At 45.2% G+C, this 24,002-nt stretch overlaps 1 protein-coding gene across 6 annotated transcripts in view; it reads left to right on the top strand.

Moving 5' to 3' along the window:
• Positions 1-333: 333 nt before the first annotated feature.
• Positions 334-24,002, top strand: part of SFXN5 (sideroflexin 5) — a 110,938-nt gene continuing 87,269 nt past the window's right edge. Inside the window, exons 1-2 of one of the 6 annotated variants that reach the window (XM_079111460.1) lie at positions 334-570; positions 11,859-11,927. In XM_079111460.1, the coding sequence (XP_078967586.1) occupies positions 469-570; positions 11,859-11,927 (171 nt within the window). In that variant the 5' untranslated portion in view covers positions 334-468. Of the gene's footprint in view, positions 571-651; positions 959-6,047; positions 6,151-11,858; positions 11,928-24,002 lie in introns of those variants that run through there. The other 5 variants (XM_079111459.1, XM_079111456.1, XM_079111457.1 and 2 more) reach the window with 5 other exon arrangements.

Below are 24,002 nucleotides of genomic sequence, written 5' to 3'. Positions count from 1 at the left end.
AGAAGAAACTGCAGGAAAATTCCGCATTACAAGCCCTTGCAGAAAGCCCTCCGAGTTAACCCCACTCCACCTGGAGTCCTTGCCCATCTGGTCCCGTGTCGGAACCGTTGGTGGAGGGCCCTTGTTCTGGGTTGCGCTTCAGGCGCGATGCCTATAACAGCAACCCAAGCTTCTGGGGGAAGGTAAGTAGCGAGGGGCCGCCCGGTCGCCCCCTCCCGGAACCTCAGGGCCGTGCTTGCACACCTTTCCCACACTGCCGACCCCTGCAACACCGAGACGGAGTCTGCGTGGATGCAACTCTCCGCAGTCTGAGGTTGTCAGATTCTGAGAAGAGAAAAACTACACTCCCCACAACCCCTTGCGCGCCCTGCTTGCTGCGGTTGCTCATGGCCAATCGGGAGAGGCAGCTGTGGCGGGGGCCGAGGAGGGACATTTTAAAAGGGCCGGGGATTGCGGGCGTCAGTGGCCATGGCGGATACAGCGACTACAGCATCAGCGGCGGCGGCTAGTGCCGCTAATGCTTCGACCGATGCACCGCCTTTCCAACTGGGTAAACCCCGCTTCCAGCAGGTGAGGACCGGGGCTGTGATCTGCATGTCGGCGGGTGGCACAGGAATGGCGAGCAAACTCCCTCCAAAGTCTCCTTTAGCCCAAGGGTCTCCGACCCGCGGCCACCGGAGCCTGCAGTTAGTGCCGCGGGGACCTCGGCCACAACCATCCTTTTCCCATTGGTCAGTGGGCTGGACGAGGACTCCCACTTTGACTTTCTATTGGCGGTTGCTTCTGTCACTCCTCTACTACCCGCGCCCTCCAGTCGTTCTCGCCCGAGGCGCTCTTTGATTGGCTACAGATGACCGCGGCCCGGACTCTCCGGCGTCCGGGTCCGACCTGCTTTTGCAGGGTCTCTCCAGCTTGTGCAGCCGCCAACTCCCGGTGCAAAGTTTGGGCCCGGCCCTGGGTGAGAAGTTGGCGTAGCCGGGATGCCTTCTAACTTTTCCCCCTACTGGGAGTGACTTTCCTTCCGAGCTGTAGGCTGAGCCGCCTTGCAGCTCCTGCACCTCGCGGTCACACTTCCATTCCTCTACCCTCAAGCGGGGTCCGCGAGGCACAGCAGGGTGGGACCATGTGCCGAGTGCTGCGGCCCCCCGGCCTCTCCCATCTCCCAGCTGGGGATTCCCTGACGCAGCGAGTCGGCCGGCTGGTGCTGGGCAGAGATGGAGCTGGGACAAGCCTGGAGAGCCAGGGGTGCGGAGGAAACGCTGTGTCATCCCCTGGGGCCGCAGTCCCTCGGAGGGTCCTTGGACCCGGGAATCGGCCCCAGCTCTTCCCTCTCTGAGCCCTCTCGTACTTCGACCCAGGCGCCACGGAGCGCTTGGCTCTGTCCAGACCCGCTCGGACTCTTCTGGGCATTGTGGCCGTATCTTTTCTTCCCGGACCCCCGCCTGGGCGTCGCTAACTCGGTCCTTGGGCTCAGAGACAAGGATAGAACCCGCAGCCCTGACATGCCCGGCCCGGGAGACCGGAACCTAGGAGGAGCAGTTCCCACTCCGCAGACTCTGGGCCCTACTGTCTCCAGCGCTGAGGAAGCGCACTTTATTAGGAAAAGGGCGAACCGGGGCTTGCAGCGGGTGGGGTGGGTGGCAGAGGCGCCAGAAAGAACTTTGCAGGAAGAAAGACTTATGGTACAAAGGTCGGTGCAGTGACTTGCTTGCTTTTCTTTTTCTTTCTTTTCTTTCTTTATTTCTTTTCGGCTGCGGTGGTGGGAGGGGGACTGAATCCAACCTTGAGCTTCGTTGATAATTAAGGAGCTGCTCTCCTGATCCTTCTGAAAAAAAAAAAAAAAAAAAAAAAAAGTCCCTGGGGTTTTGAAACGGGACTAGATTCTTTTTAAAAATAGATCTCAGCATGTAGGTATCTAAGAAGAGACTGTCATCTTTCTGCTAGTGTAAGATGCCACCTATGGTGAAACTGTTGGGTGCACCTGCCTCTCCTGGGGTGACCCTTCACTCCTTTCTGCATCTCCCATTCTGCACATCCTTCAGTCAATCTTAGTCCGGCCAATCTCTGGCTGTGTTGCATTTACCCCTGGTCTGATAACATCAGGTAGATCAGGCTTCCTCCTGGAAGCCTCTTTGGCCACCCCCAAAGATTTTTCCATTCCCTCAACCTTCCCTCCCCCCGACCCCCCACCCCCCACCCCGGCAGCCCTGCAGTCTTTCCTGGGGTCCCCTAAGTCATGGTTACTTGGTCTCAAACCTCATGTAGGTCTTTTGAGAAAATATTACCCTAGGTGCCATGTAGTTAGGCTTTTAATTAGGTGTTGAGTAAGGACTTCTGCCCCTGCCTCCCCTTTTTCCTGTTATCTGTTCGTGGCACTTGGGATATCCAGTCATCCAGTAGACATTTATGGGGTATCTCTTAGTGGCTTTAATGACTTGGCTTTATGCTGTGGAGCCACAGATGCACTTTTGAGACTATTTGGTTCCTACTGCTCTTGCTGGTATCTCTTTTTGGCAGTAAAGTGTGTGTGGCATTTGCTGTTGAAGCTCCCCAGCATAGTGGCCTGCTTAAAGAACAGTGACTGAGCACATGTGATTCATCCATGTTAAGGATCTTCTGCTCTTTCAAACCTGCTCCTCCCACACTCCTTCCTGGCTCTCTGTAAGCAGCTCAACTTGCCACCCAAGTGCTAGTCATAAACCTGGGATTTGCTTGTATACTTTCCTTCCTCTCTCTCCCTCTCTAAGTACAATCAGAGGCCATGATCTCACCTCTCAAACAACTCTCAAATCTGCCCATCTCCATGGCTAGACTCCTAAACCAGCCCCCCACATCTATTTCCTGGACCATTGTGGAAGCCTTTGGACAGGTCTCTCTGTTTCCACTTTGGCCCTCTTCCCATCCCTCCCTCTTCTGTGTGACAGAGTCCCAACAGTGCAGTTCTGATCAGATGATGTCCCCTCCCCTCCACATGTACATTTAAACACCTTGTGGTGGCTTCCCTAGCTCCTAAGATAAAGACCTCGCTTCTGAAGGGGTCCAAAGTTCTGCACAGTCTATCTATCTTGAATCCCTTCACCCACCTACTGCTTGTAACATCCTTCCAACCACACTGGCTGCTTTTCAGCCTTTAAACTTACCGTGTACCTTTCCACCCCTGGACCATCTGCTGGAATATCACCTTCCCCCGCCCCCTCAACTCTTGCACCACTCCTCATTCTTAATGAGTTGGTGAAGCATCACTTCCTTGGGGAAGCCTCCAAGATGAGTTTTTGACTATGCTCTGCTACTGCAAAGCACCTATCTAGAGGATACATTGACTTGGGGATGGCTGTTTTCATTATCATCTGTCTCCTTTTTTGGCCTTAGATTCCATGGAATCAGGGACTGTGCCTGCCTTGACTGCCTCTTGACTCAGCTATGTGCACTTCAAAGATGCTCAATAAAGATTTGTGAATAAATGAATGTGCTGCACACACTTCAGTGGATTTTGTGGACCTGAATTTGACATACTAGGTTGTGACTGGAGCCATGGGTCTATTTTTATCCAAAATGTCCCTTAGAGATCTTGTAAAATTGCAACCAAATGGGAGCATGTTTGACAGCTTGGGGATCCCAGAGTTGGTGTCTCTAAGGGGGTGAACTTAAAAACACAATGGTCTGCCTTGGATGTCCTGGAGTGATGAGCTCCTTCATGGCCCAGTCATCTTTATCTGGGTTCTACCTTTGATATTTAGCATACAGTAGGTGTCCAATGCATACTCATATTGCCTTGTGCTATTCTGGCAGAAGCCTGCTTTGAATGGCTCATATCCAGGGTCCATTCTCAGAACCCATACTGGGAACACCACTCTGATTCTTCAACTAGTCTTACTACTTTCTGTAGAGTTTGGAACCAAGATTGCTCTTTGGAGTAAACCCCCGAGCCCCTCTTCTTTCCCCACAAGAGTATGCCTGTGCAGGAGTGTAGGGGAGGAAGAGCACGGAGCAGGATCAGAGGGTGGAGAAAGGGTGATGGATGGGCTTTGGAATGTGTCTGTTTTTCTCTCCATAAGATGACGATAGTCAAACATTGTTCCAACCCGTATGCATATTGAATTATGAAATTATACAACCCTGTGATGTAGGTACAATGATCTCCTGTTTCCAGGCAGGAAAACTGTAGCACACAAACATTAAATAACTTTCTAGTCAATCTGGCTCCAGAGTTTATATTTGTTTGTTCATTTGCTTATTGCCAACTTTTTTATTCTGGAGGTTTTCAAATATACAAAAATGGAGACAGTCATTGAATCTCTTTGTCCCTATAACTCAGCTTCAACAATTATCAATTTATTTATTTATTTATTTGATGGTGCTGGGAATTGAACCCAGGGCCTCATGTTGTCCAGGCCATGTCCCCCAACCCCATAATTACCAATTTAAGGCCAGCTTTATTTCATCTATACACTACTATACTCCACTCCCAACCAATAAATTATTTTGAAGTAAACCCTAAAAATTATAACATTTCATTGGCCTTCTAGTAGGTATCTCTAAAATTAAGGACTCTTGTCTTGTATTAATTCACTCATCATACTAGTAATTGAACCTTGTGGCACTCTACCACTGAGCTACATCCGTAGCCCTTTTAATCTTTTATTTTGAGACAGGGTCTTGCTAAGTTGCCAAGGCTGACTTTGAATTTGGGATCTTCTTGCTTCAGTGCCCTGAGTAGCTGGAGTTACAATCATGGACCACCATGCCCAGCTATTTTTGATTAGATTTTAAGTAAAATGAATTTTAATATTGGATAATTTTAGATTTGTAGAATTTAGATGGAGAGAATTTCCGCATAACTCTTCCCTAATATCTTGCAATACCATAGTATGTTTATCAAAATTAAGAAGCCAACATTGGTACATTACTAGTAACTACACTCCAGATTGAATTGGATTTCACTATATTTTTTTGTTTTTGTTTTGGGTGCTGGGGATCAAACCCAGGGCTTTGTGCTTACAAGGCAAGTACTCTACCGTCTGAGCTATCTCCCCAGCCCTGGATTTCACTATATTTTTACATTAATGTCCCCTTTCTGTTCTAGGAGCCCATCCAAGATCCTACATTATATTTAGTTATCATGTTGTCTTAGTCTCCTTTGATCTGTAAGTTTCTCAGACTTCCCTTGGTCTGGATGACCTTGATGGTTTTAGGAAGTACTGATAGGATATTTTATAGACTGTCCCTCAATCTGGGGGAAGAATATTGCCCTCTGTATCACATCATATCAGAGGGATTCTAAATTAGTCTTAATAAAACCATAACCATCCTTCACACACCTGAAACAAATCTTAATAACATCAAATAACTAGTGACATTGCATTCCCTTAATTGTCACCTAATTTTTTTTTTTTTTTTTTTTTCCACCAGGATTTGAACCCAGGGGTGCTTAACCACAGAGCCACATACCCAGCATACCCAGCCCTTTTATATTTTATTTAGAGAGAGGGTCTTGCTGAGTTGCTGAGGGCCTCACTAAGTTTCTGACTAATGTTTTTTTATTGTGGTTTCTTTGAGGCTCCCATCAACCCTACACATATTTGGCTCATGTCTTTTTTGATAATGGTTTCTCTCCCTCTTTTTTCCTTGTATTTGTTGAAGAAACTGGGTTGTTTGTCTTGTAGAATGTCCCTTATTCTGAATATGGTTGATGGCATCTCTCTGGTATTATTTAACATGTTCCTCTGTCCTGTTTTTCTCGCCAACTTGGAATCCATGTGTTTTTGTTGTTTTGAAATCCATGTTTTAAAGCACTATCCCACATGGCCTTGTGAAGGGAAGAAGAGGAAGAGGAAGATTCAGGTTCAGCACCTAAGACCTACCTTCCCCCCTTCCCTCCTCCTTTTCTGCCCCTTTCCTCTCTCAACTCTTTTCTTTGCTTCAGGCACTGATATGATTGGGCAAGTTGAACCCAGGTAGGAACAGGAACCACACACAGGTCTCCTCCCATTTGCTTTTCAGTCTATCCAGAAATAGGTTTTTACTGCTGTCTTTTTTTTTTTTTTTCCACTCCTTCAGAGAACTCAACTTCCTGCTAAGATGACCAGAGTGACAGTGAGCTGTGTGTGTGCTGGGGTCCAAGGTGGACTGAGGCAGATTTGGGTAGAGCAGGCGGGTTGCACAGGACGCCCCCTCTGGTCCAGGGAACTCCTGGGTAGGAAAATGTGCTCTTCACGTGAAGTTTGTGTGGGCTGGGAGTCGGGAGGCCATCAGCAATTTCTCATATATTTTGCCCCAAGTGAAGTTCTAAAATCACAGTGCCTTTTAGATAGTTATGTCTTTTAATCATTTCCTTCCCAGAGGCTAGAGTGACTTTCTAAGAGCAGTGCTTGGGGTTGGTTTGTTGTATGGAACTGGCTCAACACTTCCCAGAATCACCTGGGCAGGTTTTTAAACAGGTACTGCTGCCTGGAGCCCACCCCAAACCAACAGAACCAGAATCCTTGGGTGTCTGGCCAGGCCATGAAGTGCCTGCTGATTCGGACAGAGCACCGCCTGGTGGAGGACACCAGCAGCTCCAGCCTGTCTACCCTGCGCTATAGGTTCACTGAGTATTTTATTCCTAATCATGAAGAGCAGTCATTTTGAGGTCTGGGGCAAAGGGTCTGTCTGTTTTTCTTGGGCTTTTGCCCTGGGCCTCCACTCAGAAGGTCTGCCATTCTCAGCTGGGCTGCACCTGGGGAGAGGGCAGCCTGCTTCTGGAGGCCCAAGGTCCCTGCCCAGGATTAGCAGACTCACTTCACTTATGAAGGGAAAGAGAAGGGATTGTTTGACTGACTCATTCTTCTGTAAAGAAAAAGGGAAAGACAATGTCCCCTGTTTGATTATATTCAGATGGGACTGAATTTAAGAGGTGGTGGTGGGTAGTTGGTAGTGGGTACATTTTAAATTACTGAGAAAATAAAAATGAACTAAGGGGTTGGGGAGATAGCTCAGTCGGTAGAGTGCTTTCCTTGCAAGCACAAGGCCCTGGGTTCGATCCCCAGCACTGGAAAAAAAAAAAAAAATGAACTCAGACTGAGAGAGTAGAAACTTTGCCTGTCATTCATGGCAGGGAAGACAGACACAGATTAAGTTTTTGTTTCAGCAAAAAAATGTTTCTTGACTAGGGCTACAAAGTATCAGAAGGACCCCCTTTCTTTGAGTAAGTGCTCATTGAGAAGTTGAATTCTCTAATATCATGGATTGCCAGAGACTTTGCCGTTTTAGTCATATCATTAGGAATGAAATATCCAGCTCTTGATGGCAGATCTAAGCCACTTTGCCTGACGGATAACCCAAAGTGATTGGGTTTAAATTAGTTTCTGGTCTCAACATTACAAACAGTTGTTTTCTTTCTTTATTATTTTTTTTTTCGGGGGGGGGAGTGGTTACTTAGAATTGAACCCGGGGGTGTTTACCACTGAGCTCCATCCCCAGTGCCCTGCCCCCGCCTTTAAAATTTTTTTTTTGACAGGGTCTTACTAAGTTGCTGAAACTAGACTAGCTTTGAACTTTAGATGCTCCTGCCTTACCCTCCTGAGTTGCAGGGACCGCAGGTGTGTGCTATGGTGTCATGCTCCACACTAATCTTAGCTTTACAGTTGCCATGGAAACAAGGCCCTAAGTCCACTTATCAGTCTAGACCTAGGTTGACTAGGAGCAAATGCTGGACTGCTTTATTTTCCATTTCCCCCAACTTTATCTTTTTCCTTTGGCTATGCACCCATCATAACCCTGCTATGTGGCCTTTGTTGCAACTCTTCAGTAAACCTGACTTTGTTAGAGAAAGGCTAGTCCCTGGGGGTTTTAGGCTGCCTGGGCTAGGATTACAATGTGCTTTTAGCATTTAACCCCTTTCATGGATCTCAGGTCTGTATTTCAAAGTGTTTATTGAGCAGTTACATCTGGAATGCCCAAGTATCTCAATGTACATGACCAGTGCAGATGTTTATCTTCCTCTCCACTAAACCAGTATGCTTCTTGCCTCCCTTATTCTGATTAATAAGCATTGGTATTGAACTAGAAATCTGGGCATCATCCATGGCTCTTGGTTCTTCCCTGTTCTTCCACACTCAGCAAGCCCGGCTGTACCCCAAGGCCCAGCACAGTGTGGGGTGCAGTAGGTCTTCAGAAGCTAGCTGAATAGTGAGTGAGTGAAGAGACCCCGGGCAACTGCAGTTTCCGATCGCAGCCTTCATGCCCTCATGCTGTCCTGGATAACCTCTGTTAGGTTAGCTCAGCCACCTCTCGGTCTCAGCTCCTCTGGGATGCCCCCTTGATTCACTCAAGGAAGAAACCTGTGTGTCCCCAGTGCACTTTGTGGAGCCTCATTTGAGCACTGATCACAGTGTTTTGTAGTTATTTGTTTACTTGTTTGTTTGTGTTTAACTCCCTTGATGGCTCTGAGTTCCTGGAGGACTTGTTCATTGTGATGCCCCCTGAGCCTGGCTCAGTGGGAGTTTGCAGATGTCAGTGAAGCAAAATGCTTTATCTGAATTTCTCCCTTAGTGACTTTGGTAGCAAGTGGCAAAAGAGGGCTGGCGGGGCTGGGACAGGATCAAGACCTCAGGGCAGGTCAGGCTGAAGGTGTCTGCTGGAGTATCTTTTAGAAGTTGCTTTGCTCACATCTGCCCCTGCTCATCCTTATCCCTCTTGGACCACTGACTTCTCAATTGTTATCCTTACCCTGCCTTCAAAGCCCAGCCCAGGCTCTACCCCGTTCAGGAAGTCTGGAGGCCACCGGCTACTCATTAGCTCACTCATTCATTCAAGTGAGTCTGCACAGTCTCTCCTAGGTGTGTGAGGAGGCTGGTAGCCAAGGTGGATAAGAGAGGAACAGTTCACATCCCACACCCTTCAGGAGCTCATTGTCAAGTATATTACTTAATATTACCAGTTCGTACTTTAATTTACATAGATTTAAAAAATAGAATATTGTTTCTATGTATCACTCCTAATACTGATTTTTTTTCATTTTAAAAGCAATTTAAAAGATAATAGAAATAAAATCACCCATAATTCTATTACCCAGAGGCAATATCTGTTAATATTTTAATGTATTTTCATCTAGCATTTTGAAAAATATAGTCTGTAATTTTTTTCCTTTGAAACACCTTTCCTCTTACAGGAAAGTTATCTTGTAACTCTTGCAAGAGTAGGGAAAACTTCCATGTGCCTTTTAGCTAGCTCTATCAGTTTTTAACACTTTGTCACATTTTCTCATTGTTTTCTTTGTCTGCAGTGGATCAGAAAGTCTAGAAACAGCAAGTATACATGATCTCAGGGATATCCAGTCTATTAAAAATTACAGTTGGGCATGGTGGTATATGCCTGTAATCCCAGCGATTCAGGAGGCTGAGGCAGGAGGATCATAAGTTCTAAGCCAGTCTCAGCAATTTAGTGAGGTCCTAAGCAACTTAGTGAGACCCTGTTTCAAAATAAAAAATATAAAGTGCCGGGGATGTGGCTCAGTGGTTAGGCACCCCTGGGTTCAATCCATGGAATAACAACAACAACAACAACAACAACAACAGGGACTGGGGTTGTAGCTCAGTGGTAGAGCACTAGACTAGCACATGTGGGGCACTGGGTTCAATCCTCAGCACCACATAAAAATAAATAAATAAAGGTATTGTGTCCATCTACAACTAAAAAATATTAAAAAATATAATAACAGTACCTACATTTTCAGGTTATATGGCCACCTGTGTATTTATATGTGTTCTTTTTCCTCAGCTATTTGAAAGTAGATTACATCTATTCATCCCATAATGCTTCAGTGAATGTCTCCTAAGAACAGGGACATTCTCCTCATAACCACAGTGCAGTTATTATGACTAGGAAATTTGACATGGATACAATACTTTTTATTAATATTCCAACTTTTTCACTTGTGTCAGTAATGCCCTAGAAAGCATTTTCCTGCTGAATCCAAGATCCGGTCCCAAACCACACAATGTACTTAGCCATCTCTTTAGTGACCTTTAACTGTGGATCAGTGTTTTAGTCTTTGTCTTTATGCTATTGACAAATTTGATGAACAAGGCAGTGGTTTTATGAAATGCTCCTTAATTTGGGTTTGTCCGAGATCTCCCCATGATTAGATTCTTGGAATGCCATCTTAGTGATGCTGTTCACTTCTCAGGGTCTCACATCTCCAGGCACAAAATGTCCATCTGCCCCCTCAGTGGGCCTTTTAACATGTCCCTATCACTTCGGCAGGGGTGGCACTTCATTACTTTCTGGCACAACAAAACAAACCAGTTTCATCTTCTACCATCCATGCCCAGCCCTGGAACCTGCCACTTCCCTAGGGAACCTTGGTTCCTTTTACCAGGGTCTGGATGTCATTTGGTAGTTTTGCTGTTCATTTAGTATCCATCTATTTCTATCTCCTGGCTAATTAAGTTGGAATTCCACTGCTTATGCATTTTATAAAAATCAGAAGCATTTTTCCATGTCATACTGTTGTCTGAAAGCATGATCTTAAACGTCTGCATAGTATTCAGTCAACATGAGTGGACTGTCACTCAGTGACCATCTACCTTGGTAAATGGTGTAGCAGTGGAAAACCTTGGCTTGTGCCTTTGACCATAACTCTGAACATTCTGATTGTTTTCCTAGACTGAGTTTTGGGAGGTAGAAATTTGCCAGGACAATCATGCGAGCATCATGTGGGCATGTTTTAAGGGGGGGATGATTTCGGCCATTCGAGCTGTATGAGAGGCTAGAAAAGTGATTGTTTTAGCTAGGGATGCTGCCGAGGCTTGATCTGGTCTGTGGTCTGCACCTGCAGGCGGGTAACCATTGGAGGTAGAGAGGCTGCTCTGTGCAGGGGGTGCTGGATGAGCAGAGGGACGGATCTGATTGGTGCAGAAACTTTGGTGACCCAGGGCCTACTGCAGGGTCTTTATTGGGAAGGGGAAGGAAGGAAGCTGACTGCAGGATCTGCTGTCCTTGTAAGCAAGGGCAGGCAAGTGAAGGCTCCTGTTTTCTTTACTGTGCAGAGCATTGTGCCTGGAGAGCTATGGGGCTCTAGGGAGGAATTTGGGGTAGAGCCCAGAGTGTAGTGAGGCATGAACCCCCAGTGTTTGCAGCCTTCCCCTTCATCCCTGAGCTTGGCACCCTCTTTTTATCTTTCTTGAATTTGGCTTTGCCCAGCTGGCTTTGTCCCCATGTTGAAGGCCCAGCAGCAGTGTTGCTTGGTTTCCTTTCATTGTGCCTGGATGCCGGTGGCCTGCTTAGCACAAAGCCCTCCTTTGCGAGGGCTCCTGCTCTGGGGGCAAGGCTGGAGAAGCTTGCCCGTTGGCCTGCACCTCACAGCAGTTCCAGGACTGTGTCTGAAGCAGGGCCTGTGGGCCGTGAGTGTGATGCTGTCTTGCTTGGGCTCTGCCTGTGGAGATCTTTCCCTTGAGGGCAGAGCAGGACCTTAGAGAGGAGCCCTACCAGGGGTGGGCAGGACCTTCTCTCTCCCTAGAGTTCCTAAGCAAGGCAGAGACACTGAGGACCAGGCTCCCAGTGATGCTTGGGAGCTTTTGAAGGGCTCAAGATAGATCTCAGGACAATGGGAGAGGGAGAAAAGTGGGAGGCACCTGGAAAAGAAGTTGGGACAGTCACCAAGTATCTTATGGTCTCTCTGAGTCAATTTTGGGAAGCCCTCAGCTCTGGGAAAGCTACTCCCAGGTCCCTGAGCAATGAGGCCCCATTGGCATTCATCATCCACATGGGGAGTCCTGGGGCCTGGGGGGCCCAATCATAAGAGCGAGCTGTGGGGGTGTTCCCAGTGTCCTCAGGGTGTGTTCAGCAGCTGACCTCCTTTTCTTTCCCACCCGCTCCAGACGTCCTTCTACGGCCGCTTCAGGCACTTCTTGGATATCATCGACCCTCGCACACTCTTTGTCACCGAGGTAAGTCATGGCTGTCACTCTCAACAGAAACCCCTTGGCTTCTGTACCTTGTCACTGCAGAATGTGTGGGCCATCTGTGGGACCACAGAGGGTGGAGGTGAGGGAGTGAAGAGGATGGGGAGGTGGGCAACGAGACGAAGGTGACATTGTCTGTCTGCCTGCCTCCCTAGAGTTCGTTCACTATGCCGTATACTCTTTCATATTATTTCATTTAGATCTCACAATAGTCCTTAAAGATAGATGCATTGTTATTGTTATTATTATCATTTAAAAACTTATTGATTACAAAGTACATAAATTACATGCTCATTCTAAAAGTTCAAATAGGGCTGGGACTGTAGCTCAGTGGTAGAGCCCTTGCCTACCATGCTTGAGGCCTTGGGTTTGCTACGTCGATCCCAGAGGGGGAAAATTCAAACAGTAGAGATGTGTATAAGTTGAACAGAAAGGGATCCTTCAATCATACTCCCTACCCAGTTTTCTCTTCTCCTACAGAACAATCATTAATGGCTTTTAGTGTCAGGTTTATTAAGACATAATTTACAGTTTTTAGGTGTACAGTGCTGTGAATTTGGGCAAATGTATACATCATGTATCCATCACTGCAATCAAGATATAAAACATTTCTATGACCCTAACATGTTCCCTCATGCTTCTTCATAATCAGTTCCCCTGACCCCAGCCCCTGGCCACCACCCGTCTATTTTTTGTTTCTATTATTTTGCATTTTGCATGTATTAGCTCATCAGATTAACTCAAAGCCACTGTAAGCGGGAGATACGATTATACATTCCATTTCACAGATGAATAAGCAGTAGAAGTTAAGTCTCATGCATGTGGTGCTGGCCAGTGGTGGAGCCAGGGTATGAATCCAGGTATGCTTATCTCCAGACCCATACTCTCAGCCAGTTTGCATTCCTGTTCAGGGAACCTGAGTTTAGGGAATTCCCTAGAGATTTCTTAGCCAGCAGAAGGCCTGAGCTCCAACCCTGGGCCACTCATGCCCTGAACCTTTGAGGCAGCTTCCTATTGGACAGTCCTTCACTGTACTTCTCTGTGGTGAGCAATGCCTTTGCTCAGCCCTGGAATTAACAGAACAGTCATGGTGGGAGGGAGCACAAGGCTTGCTGGACACTTGGACCTAGACCTATCCCCAGTGTGCATGGGTAGCAGCCCAGTAATGTGGAATGTGGGAATTACCCTGATATGAATTTCCTGCTGCATCTCTGCAAGGACAAAGGGCTCAGTTATTTGACTGGCTGCCTTACTTGCTTTCTTGGGCTACCATATCTTAAGGGCAAGTCTGCTGAACTTTTAGGCTCTCTGCGTGGATTCTTCTAAGACAGAATCAATGCAATTACATAAAAATTTTTCCAAACTAGAGAGAATACGTACCTATCCTAGGTAATATGTCATACTAGATAATTTCAGAACTATGCAAAACGAGGTACAATTGCAGTTCTGAAATTCCAGTGTAAATGCTGTCTGCTTGGTAGAGGAGGTAGCAGAGGCCAAAGCTTAGCTCAAAAGAAGGAGGTGCTAATGGTGGACTTTGAAGTCCATTGAGGAATGGCAGAAGGGAGCTTGGGAGGTAGGGAGGTGTGTTAGCTTTCCTCACTATGATGAAATACCTGAGAGAATTAACTTAGAAGAAGTAAAGGGTTTTTTTGACTATGGTTTCAGATATTTCAGTCCATGGTCACTTGGCCCTGCTGCTTTTTGGCCTTTGGTGAAAAGGCCAGGAAAGCTGTTCATCTTATAGCCACTAAGAGATGGAGGGAGGGCGGGAGGGAGGAAGGTAGAGGTGAGGGGTGTGGTGGGAGGAGGGCTGGTCCCGGTTTCTCCTCCAAGGGCATACTCCCATAGCCTACCTTTCTTCTATTAGGTCTCACCTCCTAAGGTTCTACCACCGCCTGGACTGGGGATCACACATGCAACACATGGGCATTTGGGGCTCATTCCAGGTCTAAACCACAGCAGGAGGTATTTCAGTGGTCCTCCTGATTACCAAAAGCAGACAGGGGATTTGGGGATGGATGAGCTACAGGGTAACATGCCACTTGGGCTGGGGGCCCACACCCTCCCTTTTCTCAGTCCACCACCATCCCATTCTCAGACCACTTCATTTTACACTTCTCTTCCTTGAGCCACATCTTTTTTTCTTCAACTTTTGCATTTTGAAAACCCCAATATTCTTATATATCACTAAATCAATTTTGGTCTGTTTTGCCTCTCAATCAATAAAAAAACATGCTTTTAAATATGATTGAAATGTCAAAGAAACTTAAATATTTACTGACTAGAAAATAACCAAGGCAGCTGGGTGTGGTGGCTCATGCCTGTAATCCCAGCAGCTGGAGAGGCTGAGGCAGGAGGACTGGCAGGTTCAAGGCCAGCCTCAGAAACTTAGTAGACCCTAAGCAACTCAACAAGTCTGTCTCAAAATCAAAAATAAAAAGGGTGAATACTTCAAATCTTATGCACCACTCTGCACTTCTGTAAATTAATTGGAAGGAAAATACTTATTGCACTTAAACATTGCACATGCCATACTTTGATCTTGATCTTTCACCATAAAATTAATATTGATATTATTTTGGAATGCTTTCTTTTTCTAAGAGGTAATGTCATGGTTTCATATAATATACTTTGGACACATTGAGTTTTTAAAAATGAATTTATTTGCCCCTTCATGCCTATTGTAATGTTCTGAACAAACTTGACTGATCTAAGAGAATAAAGATAAAGTATTTAAAAAAATTTAAGGGGCTGGGGAGATAGCTCAGTCGGTAGAGTGCTTGCCTTGCAAGCACAAGGCCCTGGGTTCAATCCCCAGCACCCAAAAAAAAAAAAAAAAAAAAAATTTAAAAACTAAAAAGGGCTGAGGATGTGGCTCAGTGGTTAAGCACCCCTGGGTTCAAATCTTGGTACCAAAAACAAAAACAAACCAACACAGCAGAAGTTTTAGAATATTTTAAAAATTTCATATATTCCTTCTCCTCATTGAGATCTAATAGATTTCCCAGAAAGATCTGTACCTCCCTGCCTCACTGTAACTGAGTCACAGATTATTTCCACGAGTACTTGTCAGCCTTTTGGAAAATTTCTGTTCCAAGAAGATACTCTAGACCCTAAAAGCTCTGGAAGGACTGGGTGGCACACACTGGTAATCCAGCAACTTGGGAGGCTGAGGCAGGAGAATTGCAAGTTCGAGGTCAGCCTTAGCAACTTAGCAAGACCCTGTCTCAAAATAAAAATTAAAATGGCCTGGGGGTATAACTCAGTGGTAAAGTGCCCCTGGGTTCAATCCCCGGTACAAAACAACTCTGGGCTCTGGAAGGGCCCTGAGTGGGACCTCCAGGCTGACAAGTTGGTGAGTGGCCCTGATCCTCACTCACTGGCTCAAGCACAAGCAGACTTTTTGCCTAGGTCAAAGGGGAAATTAGAAGCAGCTAGATGAGCCTCTGAGCTAAACCTGCCCCCCATTGACCTGTGGGGCATGGGGCAGGTCTGGCACCATCCACATAGAACAGGGCTTAGATCTACAAAACACTGCTTCTCTCCCAGGGCCTGTGGCTGGTGTCCTGGAAGGAAGTATGGGGCAGTGGCTGCCCAGTTGGAGGAGATGTGGATGGCCCATTTATTGGTAGGGTGGGAGGACACAAGCTCTAGAAACTGGAGCTTGTCCCAGGGTGGAAAGATCCTGGGCAGCATGAGCCATCTGTGACCCGGTTCTGAAGGGCATACGCTGAGTCAATGGATAGACTCATCTTGAGAGAGTTTTGCAGCTGCTCGTTTGCAATTTATAACTGACCAAGCTTTAAAAAGATTCCAACCCTTGTATGTGTAATGAGGCGGAGGAAATTTTATTCACCATAATTTCTCTTAGGAAGAAGGCTGTCTTTGTTCTAAGAATGCCTTGAACAAAGGCTTCAGAGGAGGAAGAGGTTGCTCTGTTTGACAGGGGAAGAATTGTGCATTTTGATCCTAAAAGGAGATGGGAGAGCGAAGGAAAAGGAGGAGAAAACAGGGGGAAGAAGAGCGAGAAACGCAGGGTGAGCTGAAAACCAGTACAAGAAATGCCATAGCAGAGGTATAGCTGGACTTGTTTAAGATTGTACTGTGTTTATCAAAGTTGTGAATTTGCACTATTGCCCCTTCCACCATAATTCCCAAGAAGTTGTCCATAAAATCTGCTTAGTTCACGAAATCTCTGTAAGAGTAGATCACTTGGGGAATCCTGAAGGGCTGTGAGCCTGCTGTATGGTGTGCAGCGTGTGCAGCATCAGGTCCAAAGCAGGAAACCACCAGGAGCTTGCAGAAACCCAAGGTGGAGAGTTCAGCCTTCCACGAAGGCCATGGAATTAGATCTAGGTCTCTAAGGGCAAGGCTGTACCATGTGGCATTAGAGTTACCTTAATTATGGACTAAAGATGGAAGGCATTTGCTATTCTGAATTCAATAATTAAGGGTTGACATATTATCATTCTGAAGGGCATAAAAAACTAACTGGAATAATATTAATAACACCAACTCAATACTAATATTGGTGTAGTAACCTGAAACAAAACAGAATGTCCAATATATTGTTGGATAGAATAAATAAATAATTATACTGATAATGGAACCAGGATTTTCACTGTGGGAGTAGGGAGATAGAAATATGGAGTAGGAGAAAAGAAAAAGAATTGTGTGCTGTTGTGTTTGAATTGGAAGTATCAGTATGAACTCATGATTGACACACACACACATTTACATTGTATTTCCTAATTTCCTCATTGTGTTCACTGAAAGGGCCTAGAAATAATGACACTTCAGTAACAATGAACACACCTGGCACTCAAATGTTGGTTTCTAAATACCATTACCCACAAAAGGAACCAGGGCTCCTTGGAGAGTTGGTAAAATCAGGTCAGAGGCAGAGAGAGTTGCTATAGAAAATAAGGAAGTGCTGAAAGACACAGACAGGAATTGCCTTGAAAGAAAATCCACCGGCCACTTTTGGGATAATTTGAGCATTAAGAACAGCAATAGATTCTAACTAGACTCTAACACATTGAATAAAAAATAATCCATGAGTCTGTAGTCATACTAAAAATGTGGGGAGGGAAGCTCTTTGCAGAAGAATGTCAGCTAATAACTGTTGAAGGAAATAACCTTGTGTAACTTTCACTGAAGTAACCATTCCTGTCAGGAGCACTATTGGATGCTCTTTCTGTAGAGTAGAGGTTTATTGAGAAACAGAGTATTTATTTTCTCTCAAAGTATCACCAGCAGATTGCTTACTTAGCAATGACAAAAAGGAAGAGGTACCTTTCTAAAGGGCTTGGAAGATATGCTTTAACCAGGTGACCAAAATTAGCCAACTGTGAAAAAAACGTTACATGCCTTCTGATGTGGTGAGAGCCAGGTAGTAATTACTAAATACTGGAAGATGCACAAAGAGAAAAATAAAAACTTCTCATAATCTCACTTGCTAGGATTAACTAATTAATAATTAATTTTGCAGTGCTGGGGATTGAATGCAGGAGAGTTCTACCACTGTGCTGCATCCTCAGCCCTTTTTATTTCATTTTGAGGAAGGGTCTAGTTAATTTGCAGAAACTGTCCTCGAACTTGCCATCCTCCTGTCTCAGCCTTCCAAGTAGTTGGGATTACAAGCACATACCATCTTGCCTGGTTTGCTAGAAATAATTGCCATTAACATTTTGGAGTATGTATATGTACAAACTTGGGATGTTTTATACAATATGTATATGTATATCTATATCTATATCTGTGTGTCTATGTGTATATATATAGCAAGAGAGATGGAAAATCATATGTGACATGTATGTATACATCATGCATCCTTTTTTCCATGAAGCATATATCATGAGCCTTTTTTCTTGTCATTAAATGTTGTTTTAAAAGTCATAACTGCATAATAATTCATTATATGATTATTCTAAAATTTATTTAATCATTTTCTCTATTGTTGATGATTTAAGTGGTTTCAAGTCTTTTGCCATTACAAATAACATTGCAGTAAATATCTTTGTACATAAATCTCACTGCACTTTATTTTCTTTGGATAAACTCCTAGAAGTGAAATTTCTGGATGAAAGACTTTAAAGTTTTTGATATATATATATATATGTATATATATCTATACATATATATATACACACACACATATATATGTATAAATATATGTATACATATATATATATGTAAAAATCTCCCAATTGCCCTGCAGATTTTACCAACCTGTACCAAGATTTCCTCAGTTTATACTCCCAATTGCCATGAGTCAGAATCCTTATACACTGAATTTTTGTCCATCTGCCTACATTTTTCGCCTGTTTATTACATCCAACATATACTTTGTACTTGTTTTTTTTTTTTCTTTTGTTCATTTCCAAGTCTTTTAAGTAATTTTTTAAGATCCTGTTTTATAGTATAGATAATCATCTCCTGATAGACTTCTAACAGATAGGTTATTGTCTGTCTTTTGCTTTTCTGCAAAAAATGGTGTCAGGCGTATCACTTTTCATTTCTGCTAACTTCATTTTCTAAATAATAATTTCCCAAGGACAGGATAAGCAGACTGGAGACCATGGTTGTTTTTAACATTCTTGGGACAGCTGGATAGATTTATGTCCTGAAGTAATACATCACCTGTCATGCTACCAGACATGTATTAGTTTACCTCAATAGTCTCCCTAAGGTGACTGGAAGCCCCTTTCCTGGGGCCTATCAGAGGGAGGGTTATCAATGGTGGAAGTCAAGTATCCATCCCATTAAAGACAGTTTTAACTTTGGGGGTTTTGGAACTGCTAGGAGGGAGTAAGAAGGGGCATAGAATTACCGGTGAAAGACAAGAAAAGGACTTGGGACTTTGCCTGCACATTGACCATTAACTTTGGCCCCCAAGTTCCACCACTTGGAAGTCATGATATTATGATTAAACTGTGATAAAAATGTATGGCCCCAGCCCAGGTGGTGGTGCATACTTGTAATCCTAGCCACTCAGGAGGCTAAGGCAGGAGGATTGCAGGTTTAAGACTAGCCTCAGGAAATTAGTAAGGCCCTAAGTAACTTAGGAAGACCCTGTCTCGAAATTAAAATAAAAAGAGCTGGGGATGTAGCTCACTGGTAGAGCATCCCTGGGTTCAATCCCCCCACCAAAATAATGGTGGCCCTGTTTCCAGTAGACCCAAGATAAGCCCTGTGAGAGCAACCAGCTACTGAATGGTCAGGGCACGAATTGAAACACCTGACATCTCGTGCATCCAACTGCCCATTTATTCTCCCCCATCCCAGTCCTCTTTACTTCTTCTTTAAAGTTGTGTTACCTCTGGGACTCCCAAACTTTTCACTTTTCCTGAAATGCCCAGGTTTCCAATGTACCCACCTCCTCTACACATTTAAGATGAATTCCTCTCCATTTTTTTCTGCGTCAGGTTGGGTTCAGCTTTGAATAAGAATAAAAAGTCTCTTCCTTTTCTTACCTTGGCACCCTGCCCAGGTGGCCATCAGCTTTGTGGCAGTTCCAGGCACTGCTGTGGCTTCTTTTAGAGGCAGTTGCTGTGAGTACAGGAGGTGCTTCCATGCTGCTATCTCATGAAAATGGCTCAGAAGTGGGATTGAGGGTTCTTGGGGTTTGTAGGTGCCACCCACCCTCTCTGGGAACTTGGGTAAGTATCATTCTTGGCTCCAGTTTCCTCAGCATGGGGATGGCCAAGATGGTTCTGTGCAGAGGAATATTCTCACCCTTGTCTTGAGTGAACAGGGGCGTGGTCTCAGATTCCAGCATCACCCCCGAGGGATTTTGTTCTACTGCACTGGAACCTGAAATCCGAATCCCGACCATGCTGTTCACTTCTCCCCCCAGCAGCCGCGATTCTTCATTCTGTCAAATGTCCATTATGCACGCCCTTGTGTTGGTGATGGGTGGGGACAAGGTCCAGTTCTGTGATACTGCAGATTCTTAAAACCAATAGCTCCTGCACCTTACCCTCTCTGACAGATAAGATAGGCACATGACTGGTTAGTGGTGAGGAATCTCAGAGAGGTGCAGACCAAATCCTTTCTGTTTGAGAAGGGGAGGGAACAATGGAAGATGCTCAGAGAAGGTAGAACTGAGCCTGGCAGGATAGATGGGGCTGTGGTGGACTGTTGGGGAGGGAAGGCATTCTTCTGAAGGGAACAGTATGGCAGGATCCAGGGGAGGAAACACGTGAGTGCCACCCACAGGGTCAGTGAGACCCTTCACAGGGTTAGGGAGGTGGTGGTGAAATATTTCTGGATGCTACTCACCTCTTGTCCATGTGCCATCACTAACATCTTGTATTAGATGTGTTAAATAGTATTATAATTAAATATTTAGATCATTTTGACATCCCCCCTCAACTATTCAGGGATAACTCTCCATCTGTATTTTGGGGATTGGGCTGTGGTGCTCGGGAAAGATTAGTTTTGCTTCTGATGACTCTTTCCCCAACTTTCCTTTGTCCTTTCCTCCCTGGGTTCCTCTATCCCCATTCCCCTCTAACACCCTAACCCTCAAGCCTGTCTCTTTGCTTCCTACCCCTCTCCCCTTGGGGTCTTGGAGCAGGCCCAGAAGAGCTGGGATTCTCCTCTGTTCGAATTCTCTGCTGCTGGAGCAAGCCTTCCAGGCACAGGCATTTGCAGAGAACTTCCTGAAGATCGTTGCCCCTGTCAAATGAAAGGACAGGCTCTCACGGTGATGCTTTGTGGCGGGTTGGTGATGGAGAAGAGCTGGGCAGGCAGCAGCGTAGGCTGCTCTCCTCCAGGCCCAGGGCTCCACACAGGCACCGCCTTGTCTCTGGGCCAAGCAGGGACCCTCACAACTTTTGCATTCAGAGGCTGCTGGCCTGTTTGTTCCTGGTTGAAAAGACTTCCTGCACAGCTTACCCTGCCTGAACCTCCTGCCCAGCTTTCCCCCTCCTCAGGTTCCTTGGCCCTTCTGCCAAGCCTCACAATGCAGCAGTGGGAAGAGGGTGTAAAGCCGGGAGACCCTCCTCAGAGCCCCCAAGTCTCTGTGAACTTAGCCACCAGAACAGCAAAGTCTAGGAACCTTTCTAGACAGGTGACTTGGGGCCTTGCCCATCCCACAGGACCTGAAACCCCTGCCTCCTGGTATTCACAGAAGTGTAAGCCCAAAACCAGCCCAGGGAACCCAGAGGCAGAAAAGCCTGACCCAGCTTCCTGCAGTCCTGGACCCTCAGACTTGTCTTCAGGAACTTTGAATTTAGTTCTCCCTTACCCACACCCTTTGCCAAAATCAGAGCTCATTGGAACTTATTCTTTTGGCAGGAGGACTCCCTTTGATGACCGTGTCAAATGAGATGGAATCTGGCCAGGTTGTTATAGGAACCTGGGAGAATCCCTAGAGTGGGAGAAATAATGAGAACGCAGGGCCATTCACCATTCAGCATTGGAAAGTAGAGCATGCATTGTCCAGGCCTGCAGAGGCCGAGGGGAGAAGCGGGCTTGGCCTGGGCAGCCGGCCCCATCACTTGGAGGCTTTGGGGGTACTGGAGGTGGGGGAGAGTGGGCAGAGCAAGCATCTGGCTAAACTCTGCGTTCAACTGCTAAATCACCTACCTACTATTTGTGTGACCTTAAGCAAGTTAAAATAATCAGCACAATCCATTTTTGTTGAAGACCAAAATGTATTAACTCTAGCTAGAAAATCAACCTTACCTTGGCAGTTGTCACAGTGGTATGTGAATGGATGATTTAAACTGAGTTTTTTGTGCTGTCCTGTATTTTTTTCTGGCATTTTCTTTAAGCATATGAATTGCTTATATAATTGGGGGAAAGAAACCAAAACCAAAACAAAACAGCCACCACAAAGCTATCTCTACTTTGGAAATGAACAGTTTCCAGGAAAGGACTCTTTGGAGTGTGACAGTTGACATTCATATATTTAAAAGGAAATGGACAGTACTTTCCAGCCTTAGGCCATTCTAAGTAAGGAAAGCTTTACTGGCTCCTGACTGCCAGTGATTCTGCTGTGGTCCAGGCCTGAACTGGACCAGTGCTGGCTGTAGGTTCTGTACACACACAGGCCTGACAGCCCAGGGGGCCTGGCTGGTTTGTTCTGGTTTGGAAGTTATTCCTGCTGTGTGGCAGAGCCAGTGGCTGTTCAGCATCCGCCCCCTGCCAGCTGCCAGCTCAGCAGCCCTGTCTGCCTCCTGGGTTCCCCTCCTGGTACTGCTTCCTTGTGTAGACCAAGAGCTTGTTTTGAGGTCTCTACACTCCTGTCCCCAGACAGACTTTTTCCACAGGCCAAAGGTAACGAGGTAATTTCAATGAGTTTTTCCCCCCACTGTGGCCCTTCCTGTATCTGGATTCCTTATCAGGTCCTTGACATAAGCTACCTTCTATCACTATTGTCTGTTTATTGTTAATATTTTGAGATATACTATATATACATCAAAATGCAAAACTAAATATATGTCTTAATGAATTTTGATACATATGACCTACTCACAAATCAAGACATTGAACATTTTTATTCCCCTAAAGTATTTTTGTGTGTGTTTTATCCTGGTCAGGGCCCCCCTTCAAGTGTAATACTGTAATGACCTCTACCACCCTAGGTTATTTTGCATGGTTTTGAATTTGTGTCTAATCCTTTGTGTCTTTTCTTGCTTATCATTGCATGCATCAACCTTCTATTGCTATGTAACCTATCACCCTGAAATTTAGTAGCTCAAAGCAATCATCAGTTACTTTGCTTATTGAACTTCACTTTGAGTAGGACTTAGGGGGGATGGTTTATCTTTGTGTCTGTGGAATTGGCTAGGGTGGCATGTCAGCAGGGAGGACCTGGAAGGTCCATTTCAAGATGGCTGACTTGCATGGTGGGCAAGTAAGCGTGGCTGTCAGTGGGTGGATCAGTAGAGCTGTGCACCAGGGTCTAGTTCCTGTGCACATGGGTGTTCACTAAGTTGCTTGGACTTCCTTATAACATAGTGACTGGGTTTCAAAAGAGTGACGCTCTTGAGAACAAGATGAAAGTGCCAGCTAGTTTAATCTAGCTTCAGACATTGCAGACCTTACTCCATTTGAGGCAGTCACAAATCTGACCTCCCAGAATCAAGGGAATGGGTCATAGTTTACCTTTCGAATGGGATATGGGAAGGTTCTAGAAGATCATGGGAGGTGGAGATATTGAAGTGGCTACCTTTGCAAGATACATTCTGCCACTTTAGGTTTGTGAGATTTGTTCACATTGTGACATGTATTTGTAATTTACTCTTTCAGTCGCTCTATAATATTTCATTGCATGCATATGTTATGATTTACTTATCCATTCTACCATTAGTTATTTGCAGGCTTGTGAGTATGCCTGCCTTGGTGGACAAAGGCTACCTCCTATCATTATAGCTATCTCTTTTAATTTTTAAGATTTTAAAATTCATACCATTACCATCCAACCCTCTTTTGTGTGTGTATGTGTGTGCACATGCGCACGCCATAGTGCTGGGGATAGAACCCAGGGCCTCACACGTGCTAGGCAAGTGCTCTACCACTGAGCTGAACCCCCAACCCTTTATTTATTTTCTTGTGGGACAAAGTCTTGCTGAATTGTTCAGGCTGGTCATCCTCCTGCTTCAGCTCCCAAGCAGCAGAGTCAATGTGTGTGCATCACCGTGGCTTGGTCTTTCCTCTCTTTGTTATTGTCACCCTATATATTCTAGTAGATCATTTCTGCCAGTGTTTTAAAAATGTTAAAAAGAGATTATAAAAGCATAATATAAATATATCCTCCCTACAAAATTTTTAGTCAGAAGGTTAAAGTTCCTTCTGATACCCCTTGCCGAGTCTGAGCTTTTCCCTCTTGCCCTAAAGTAGAATCTGTCACCACTTTGCTGGGTCTCCTCCTAGCTCTTTTTGGTGCATTCACACACACAATATTCTCATGGAACATGTTGTTTTGTATATGTGTATTTTGTTTTTCTTGTTGATACAACAAGCAGCATTGTACTATTTGACAATTTGCTTTCTCTCTCAAAATATTTTGGAGATGTGACCATGGAATCGCCTCTATCCCTATTT

This window comes from Sciurus vulgaris (assembly GCF_902686455.1).
Source record: "Sciurus vulgaris genome assembly, chromosome: 14".
Classification (NCBI taxonomy): domain Eukaryota; kingdom Metazoa; phylum Chordata; class Mammalia; order Rodentia; family Sciuridae; genus Sciurus; species Sciurus vulgaris.
The sequence above is the reverse complement of the archived record's forward strand: the minus strand, read 5'-3'. Positions and strand labels throughout refer to the sequence as shown.